The sequence below is a fragment of the Parasteatoda tepidariorum genome, chromosome 1 (assembly GCF_982258835.1).
Source record: "Parasteatoda tepidariorum strain Cologne lab strain chromosome 1, Ptep-v5.0, whole genome shotgun sequence".
NCBI classification, from domain to species: domain Eukaryota; kingdom Metazoa; phylum Arthropoda; class Arachnida; order Araneae; family Theridiidae; genus Parasteatoda; species Parasteatoda tepidariorum.
Window position 1 is genome coordinate 7,231,273 of NC_141755.1, and position 9,446 is coordinate 7,240,718.

General features: G+C 28.5%; 1 protein-coding gene across 1 annotated transcript in view; it reads right to left on the reverse strand.

The window, feature by feature from the left end:
- The window catches only part of LOC107437202 (nose resistant to fluoxetine protein 6), a 68,519-nt gene extending 67,789 nt beyond the window's left edge, over positions 1–730 (reverse strand). Inside the window, exon 1 of the mRNA XM_016049124.4 lies at positions 134–730. Coding sequence (XP_015904610.2) covers positions 134–476 — 343 coding nt within the window. The 5' untranslated portion in view covers positions 477–730. The remainder of the gene's footprint in view (positions 1–133) is intronic.
- Between the last annotated feature and the right edge of the window lie 8,716 nt (positions 731–9,446).

Sequence of the window (9,446 nt, forward strand, 5' to 3'; positions counted from 1 at the left end):
TTAAAATAAACACATTTATTCACACTTTTTTTAAAAAATTAACTAATTTAAATAGTTTAAATTCAATAATTTTTAAATCCTCAGATTTGATGATACTTAATTTACAGTCTGTGATCAAATAACTTTCACTTACTTCTTATGGCCCACTCTTGTAACTTCTGCATCCCCATAACCAATTTAAGAATACTGGCCATGCATCTCCCTGAAAGGCGAATATCAGCACTTGCCCTTATCACAAAAGGCAACACTTTCTTAATGACATCGTCAATAAGAGATTTCATTTTAAGCTCAACATCATGGAATGTCTTAAGTTCTCCAGTATCCTCGACCGCTTCTTCATTTAAAGAAGAAGGTGGATATTCTGGAAAATAAGCTTGACTAGATTGATTTTTGTTGGGCCTTGCTGATGCACAAAAATCTATGAGGAGCGAAAATACAACAACGATTGAGACACATATCAAAGCCACACGAACCATCGTATTAATGTCCAGATGAAGTCCTATTAATCTGTCTCCAAGCAACCTACTAAGGGATCCACAAACAATGCGATCAAATGAAGAAGTGTTCCATCAGCCGCTTGCAAAGTGCAGCAATAAACAGCCTTCTCAATTCTGGTCGGAACGACAAAAGTAAGAGAAGTGAAGGTCAAGAGGCAAAACGACCTTCCCTTAATACCTGGGCCGGTGGCTGAGCCTGTAAAGCGATAGCTTCATTTTGCCCAAGAAGTAATGGCCTTGTTATGCTTTCCGTTTCGTTTTTTAACGAAAGATCGCTATTTTTTCCTTCTTTAATCTAATCATATTGTCTTCTGTACGTTTCTGTGTCAGATAATATGATGTATCGCTGACCAAGAACAATATTTCCTCACTTCGAGTGGGTTTTTTTTCTTTCAAATCTTTCTCTTAGTTGATTTTCTTTGCAAAAAGGAAGTTTATTTTGAAGAATAGTTTTATCTCATCTTCTAAGCTGATACTGTTTATCAAGATAATCGGAATGAATATCAAGTTCATAACTGTGAAATTAGTCTATTAAACAATAGTTTTGCTTTTCTAAGATTGTGTCATGGATAGCGATAATTGAAATTATAAGGAGGAAAAAGATTATATAAAGTAATTTTTTTGTCAAAATTTGAAAAGCCTAAAGATTTTTTTTAAAAATTAAACAAACAAATTAAACAATTTTTATTTAATGAGTTCCATAATAAAAATAGTATTTATCAAGATACATGAACACTAAAAACGAAAGAAAATAAAAACTAAAATCAAAGTAGTGACTTTAGATTGTTAAACTTCGTACGCATAATCAAAATGATAAGCTTGTTCGAAGATGACATGATATATTCCCTAATTTAACGAAAGATAATGTAACTTTGAATTAAATTTTGTTTTGCTGGACAAAAACAATGCGACTTAGGAACTTGAAATTATGAAGAGTACCCTTATCGAAGCAAATGTAGTGAATGCACAATGGAACTGAAACGCTTGAGAATTATTAATTGTTAAAGTTGTAGTAAAGATTCTCTGTAGCCCACAGGAATGTAACTGAAGAGTTGGAAGTTTGACTAGTTGGAAGGGGTTTTTCAATTTATGAACTTAAAGAGAGTTTTTTTTTTAAAAAAAATTCGATATTCCAATTTGATTTAAAATTATTGTAATTTTAAGGGGTTTTTGGTAATTTTTTTTTGTTTAAAATATTAATTATTTAACTAGGGTTGTCGAAAATTTTATTTGTCTTTATCAATATCTCCACTTCGTTTGCTCGCACTTGCTTTGATTTTGAAAGTAACATAAAAATAAGTGAGAATAAGAGATTAAATGTTACTAGACATAATATCTTAATATTTATATTATATCTTTCACAAATATTTAAAAACAATATAAATACAATACTGTTCAAAAAGTGTTATAATATCGTCATATATCTTACGAGTTAAATTACCCTTTAATGTCATATAAATTCTGAATTTTAAAATTTAAATTTTGTCTCCATAAGTTGACTATTTTTTAAATTTATCTAATCGTTCATTTCATTATAATTAATATAAATACAAAATGTTTTTACATGAAATTAGATTAAGACAGTTATCTAGCTTACTATATGAATGATATATATTTTTTTTAAATTACCGACAATTAAGAAAAATAGAGAAATGATGAATAAAAAACGATTCCGGGGATTAGTGAATGGAGCAAAGTAGGGGCTAGACCTAATAGTATTTTTTTTAAAAAAATTAAATTAAAATCATTTTAGAAATTTATCCATAATAAATAACCAGAAAAGAAAAAAAAAAACACTTAATTTCAATTTGCGGAGTAAAACTTAAGAATAAAAAATATTAAAACTTGAAAAACTGTTACGGAATCAAAATAGAAGCAAATACATAAATGATGTTTTAAAAAGCTAACTCTTGATGAACAAAAAAGAAGTAAATACCGGTTTATTAATGTATGAAGACGCGTGGAATAAATTATTTTTTTACCGGTTAGTTACAGGAAAGATCTAAAATCTGTAATAGGATTCGAAATATTGAACGAATTTCTTCGAAAGTTATACTTTTGAGTAAGGTTAATCTTAAAATTTAAATAGTACGTTTTTAGATTTTGAATATTTTACTTTTTGAAAGCTGATTTTATTATATACTTGTGCAGTCAGATTTATTTTTGATAAAAGTGCTTGACCACACGAAGAAAAATGGTATCTAATTTAAATTACGTTGACCAATGAACAGAACTTAATCAAATTTGTATCAAAATATGATTAGATTTTTATCTTACAAAAATCCTCTATATCAGCACTTTTTTTCAACTATAAGTAAAATGATTTCATTTTTCGTAAAAACTGTGCTTTACACTTTAAAAATTGAAAATCAAACCTCAGGAAACTTTCTACGTTTTTGACGAAATTGTTTCCGGGCGTATGCCCTAAGCAAAAATTTCGTCAAAATGACGAAATGACTATATAGTAACATCTTCAAGGCAACGAATTTCATCAAAATTAAGGAAATATTTAGTCCTCTTATTTCCCCCACCCAAAAAATACCCTACTTCAAAGTGCCTAATGTATCTAACTTTTCTAATAATCACTTCATCCTGACACTATACTTTACTCTTTAGATATATTTATCCTCAGTTATTTTTAAACTTTATTAGAAGTGTTGTGGACATTTGGAAAAGTAAATAAGCAACTTTTTATGTATTTCTCTTTATATGAAACTCTGTGAAATGTTTATTTCTTATTTTTCTCTCATTAGAGTCTCTGAATCAAGCGTAGCTTGAAAGTAATAACAAGCAATTTTAAAACGATCCTGAATCATTTATTTTCCGTTTTATATATTATAATTGTTGTTGAACAGTTGACCCAATTTTGAATTTGCGGTTACTCTCTACTCAACTTCATAGCATTTTATTTTATAATTCCATATTATAACTGTCACATAACAGCTGAGAAAATTTTTTGGGTTTGTGACTACTAATGTTCAACTCCTTAGCCTTGTAATTTTGAACCCAATTCAGAAGACAAGGGAACTCCTTGGTAAAGTATTGGTAGAAATTTTACTTTCGTGGAGGCAAGACAAACCATCATTTGAGTTGCATGGAGAGGAGGCAGGAAAACCTCCCATGGTTAGCCTTATAACTAGAGGACTCTAACCCATAATCCGTCTACTACTGAGGATAGTTTACGTCAGCACTGTGGTCGGTGCAAGTTGGATGCGGAATTCGTATTGACCAGCCATTGATGGGATTCAAACCCGGGTCACCTCATTGGGAGCTCTATCCTATGAGCCGTCACAGTTCTAAATAAGTGTATTAGAGTAGAGAACAAGATATCGGAGTTAGTTAACTTAGAAAATTCCGCAAAATATCATCAATATTGATATTTAATTACAATATATCACGCTATTTAAATTCCATTACATCGCCTAGCATTAGTTATGTTTAAACTTCATTAGTAGTGTTATAGATATTTTGAAAAGTAGATAAACTTCTTCTCTTGTACTTTATATCATACGATTTTTTGTGAAAGGTTTATTTCGAATTTCCCTTTTAAAAGATTCTCTGAATCAAGCGTATTTATATAGTAATGACAAGCAATTTTAAAACCACCAGGAGAAAGATATCAGAATCGGTTACATCTCTTGGCAACACTTCTGTCAAACCTTGTTGCCAAACCAACTAAGTTGAGAAAATTATTGATCTATTTTTTAATTTTAGTTCTTTAAAAATTTTCTACTGAAAATATACTTCTCATCAATAAAACTAACGCTTTATAAGAAGAAAAAAAACCCTTTGGTTGGCATATTATAGTATAAGTAGCTTAATAAAAGCGCCGAGTCTAATTATCATACTTATTGACAGCTAATTATTTTATAGAATACATGGTCACTTAGCATTAGTTTTATTTATAATTAATATTTTGAGCACTTAAGTTTAATTTTAAAAGCTATAAAAACGAATGCATGCCTTTCAATTTTGATATTCCATCTAATAAGAGTCCCTTGCCTATAATTCCAAGTGAAGTGTACGAGCACATTGATGTTTCTTTTGATTAATTCTTAATCCTCAGCTCACAGATTGTTTTCCGTATATCGTAACTCTTGAACTACGTTAGAAACAGAGATATAACTTTTTAAAGTCTCTGAGATAGTTAAAACTCTTCCTTCCTCCAAGAAAAAGGGAATTGACTTTTTCTATCAAACCCATAATAAAATAACCATCACTGATATCTTTTTAACTACTGAATCCATGTTCAAAAACTGTCACTTCTAAATTATTTCGAAAAAAGTTCTTTGAATTCAAAAACATTGCCATTTGAAGTTAAAATTTAAAACTTAAGATACTTTTCAAAAAATAAAACTGATTTTAAATATAAATGAAAATAACATAATAAACATTCAATAAAAAAACATCAACAATATATCTTAAAATTTTAAATTTCTGTAATTATGAGAAAAGATTTGAAATCTTGATGCACAAACATTATTCTATCATTATTACCACCAATCAAAATTTAATAAACATAGTCTCAAATTTGTTTTAAAGGAAGATAGTACAAAATATTTTTAAAAATTTGATAATTATAATTTTGGATCGATAAGAAAAGTTGAATAATTTTGAAGAGCCTTTTTCAATAACTGGTGAATTTAAGCGAAAATATTAAAAAATTCCCTAAGCTGCTAGCCTGGTCAAACTTATTTCGTTTAAAATATAATTCTATAGGAATCATGTGTACAAAATCACGCATAAACAAAGAATGTCTTTTTATCATATAAATTAGTTAAAAGAGTTTGTGAAAAATAACAAATATTTGAACGATATTTGTATTCAGGATGCTTCTGGTCAAGGATTCATGACATAAAAATTAGAGCAAACATTTTCGAGAGTCAAGGATAATTCTCTATGATATAACTCAAATTTGACCTTTCACAGAATATGTAAGATATGAAGTACCAAGAACACACACGAACACACGTGGCTACGTCTTATATATAGATAATTTAAGTAAATTTAACATAATTTTACCAATAAAGCTGAAAATGAACATTTTATCTGGAACGCTCTTGTTTGTCAAAACTGAGAGACTTATGAGAATAAATACTATGTATTCAATTTGATATGCTAACGAAAACTTCCTTTTTGTAGTTTTACGCATTGAAACAGTTTTTTTTTTAATTCTGATTGTACCAGTTCTTAATAATATAACTGAAGGTCAACAGAAAAAACACTTTTTTTACAGCAAAAAGTAGGTTTCTACATTCAAGTGCAGTATGAAGAAGGTCTCATTAAAATGCATTTTTAGACAACAATGCAGAAAATAATATATATCTTTTATCTTTACTTAGAGAACGTGAACGTTTTATTCTGTTTAAAACAAAGGATATGTATGTCACAATCGGAAGAATCCCAACCGGAAGAAAATCCGAATTAAAAATAAGGAAATCAATTCAAAGAGTGAAAGTCTCCACGCACCGTTGATTATGGGGTCAGTTTTGGTTTGAATTTTTGTTTGAAAGAAAAAAAATGTAAGCAAGTATAAAAGAAGAGCATCTCTCGACAAATAATATGTGATAGTTGATATTTAAGTGTTGCGTAATCTGATGCAATTTTGTTGAAATAGAGCTGTGTTTTAATAAAAACCCGGATCAAATTACGGTAAAAAGTTAAAGGCATGCTTTTTACCGTTAAATCTATTTTACCGAAGCTTGTTGCGGAGCAAAAAATCTGATCTACTGATATCTGTATTGTAATAATTACCGTAAATTCACTGAATCACTCTAGTTAAATCATTGTTATCGTAAAAATCAAAGTAATTATATTTTAATTTTTATTATTAACGGAAAATTTTAAGGGAAAAGTGGATTTTGAGATTGAGATGGATGTTACGGAAGATGCACCCAAATTACTGGTACTTTGTATCGGCTTTGTAGTGTGTAATGATATTTTTATCACAACAATAGTTAATTTTATTAGAATTCGTATTCATAAACTGTATCTTATTGTTTGAAATCTAATTATTGAATTTATTTCCGACTAATTTTAAAATATTTTGCCATTATTCTATTTGATAAGAAACTTTATGTTGATAACAGCAGAAAATTCGTAATACTTTTATAATGCGTGAATTTTCGCATAAAAAAAATTATATGATTACAAGCTATGAACGAACAATTGCTTTTATTTCAGAAATTATAGTTTATAAACTTTATTTAATTGCTTCAAACCTAATTATTCAATTCACTTCAAACTAGTTTCAAAGCATTTCGGTATTATTCCATTAGATATGATATTTTATATTAATAACAGCGGAAAATTCGTAATTCTTTTATGATGTGTAAATTTTCATACTAAAAAAATAAATATTTTAATTGCAAGGTATGAACGAACAATATTTCATTTTGCTAGAATTCTTAGTTTATAAACTATATCACATTTACATAGTTATTAATATGGAAGATGAGTAATGTAATGGCAAAAAATTTGAAGTATTTTGGCATTATTATACTAAACTAAATAGTACATGTTAAGGAAAACATAAAATACTTGGATGTGCAATTTTAGGATGCGCTGATTTTCATAATAATAAGAATTTTAAATATTTTATATACAACGTATAGAAGTTTTAGTAAATTGATTATATATCTCTTTTCTCGGAGTATGGAAAGTTTACTTTTTCTTTACACTTTCAAACTTTTTGGGAAAAACTTTTAGTGTGTTTTAAATTATAACCGTTAAATCCTCATATATATTAATTAGTATTTCAATTTTCAGTCTACTATCAAGAATGAAATTGGACGATGCATGAATTAAAAAAATTATCGACACTTACTTTTAGAATCATTGCCTTCGAGGAAATTGCCCTAATGAAGAGAAGATTTAAAAAAATAATTATAAAATATACTTAATTGTTGAATAACGAAGTAAAATTGACATCTAGCCTAACTTAAATAGTGTTCGATTTATAAATATGCTAAGGATGATAAAAAAAGAACTCTGGAGTGATATTACTTGATACTATAAATACTAGTATAACAACTAGTATAAAAAAAGAGGTTTTAAAGTTTAATCTGGAGATAAAAACAATAGTTTTAAGTAATCATAAACGAAAACTAAATTTTCTTGTTATCTTCATTAAATTTGCAAAAAAGAAATTAAATGAGCTGAACTTATTAAAATGGAAGTTTTCTTCAAGTATATTGAAATATTTTTCAATGAGCTGGCATAATTCTTTTAAATTAAAAAAATTCTTGAATTACTAAATAAAAAAAACATTTTTCATTGAATTGATGTTGTAACAATAACAGCGTTTATGTCAAGTAGCTGAATTTCAGAAATAATAGTTTTTTTCATGCATGTTTTTTTCAATAATGTGATTCTATTTACAAGAATAGAATTTACAGGAAATAAAGATAATGACTTTTTCAATTGATTGATTAAAATTTTATTATCTCAATAAACCAACTTCTATAAGTAAATACCATTACTGTTAATGAAAATTGATGGAAATGAATAGAATTGATTTTAATCGAATAGCTAAAATGCTAATATATTAAACATATTCAAGCATTCAAAAATTGCAAATTAGCAACACTCAAGCATTAAAAAATTCAAATAAATTTTCTGCTAATAATTTTAACCGCATAAAACAAGTAATTAATTACATGATTTCTTAAGCCAGCAGAAAAGCATAACTAACTAAGACATGTGCAACTAATTGAGATCACGGATACCCACACATGTGATCTATGACGTCATTCCAGCTGATCGTTTGAAAGAAAAAATGGCTTAAAGTTGAGCTAAGTTTCTCCTCATTAGTTAGAATGCTAATTAACGTAAAGTTAATTAAATATAGCACCGTATTGCACATCGAATTTGTTGAAATATAATTCTTTTTCGCTTTCGTCTTTTACTTACTTTTACTTATTATTTGTTTATGCATGTTATTGTAACCATAACATAATTTTTCTTTGTGTGCCTGGCAACTGCGATGCATAACTAGTTTATTTATGTTCTACATGACTTCACGTCGTTCTTTGTGTTAAGTAAGAAATATATACTGAGAGGATAGAAATCTTTGTAAAATTATATTTGTGAAAGAATATAGAATGTCTCATTTAAGTGAATTGATATTTGATGGGCTTGGCTTACTCGAAATAGAATGGAAAGAACAGTTCGTTGGTGAGATAGTATACACCAAAAGTATAGTAACTATAGTAAGATTGGTCGAATCTTTGGACCGCTCTCTTGCTCAATTAATTGGGCCATATTTCATAGATTGCGGCTGCTACCTATAATTTGGGGGACAAATCTGTCAGAAACAAAACGGTATGCTTATTTAAAGTACTTTTTTGTACTGTACTTTTTTTGAGTACTTTTTTGTGTATGATTTCGTTACTTAGAGTATCGTTTGCACTAATTAATTAGCATATTGGAGATTATCCTCTTGAATCTTAATGTAATTGCAATTAATTATGACCATACGTAATCAGAGATTATGATTACTTTTAATCATAATTACCTGTAATTGTGATGACAATCAATCGATTACATGAAAAGTACAGATGCAATCAATACAGGTGTAATTGAGTACTGCAATTGATGCCCAACTCTGAAATAAAATGACAGAATCAAATGCTGTGACCATTTTTTAACGCTCGTTTCAAGCTATGTCCGTTTTTAGAAATATCTCAGTCCATTTTTGTAAACACGCATTTTGAATCATGTCCACTTTCGCAAATGCACAATTCGAGCTATATTCATTTTTGTAAACACGCATTTTAAGTGGTGTCTATTTTCGTAAATGTGCATTTTGAGCTATTTCCAGATTTAAAAGCTCACCGACAGGGTGCTAAAGTACACAATGCCACGTTCCCAGAACCAATCAGGATAGAGATACCCACACTAAAGTCGCTTGCAGGTATCTCATTGTATATCGGAAAATCCCAACAGCAA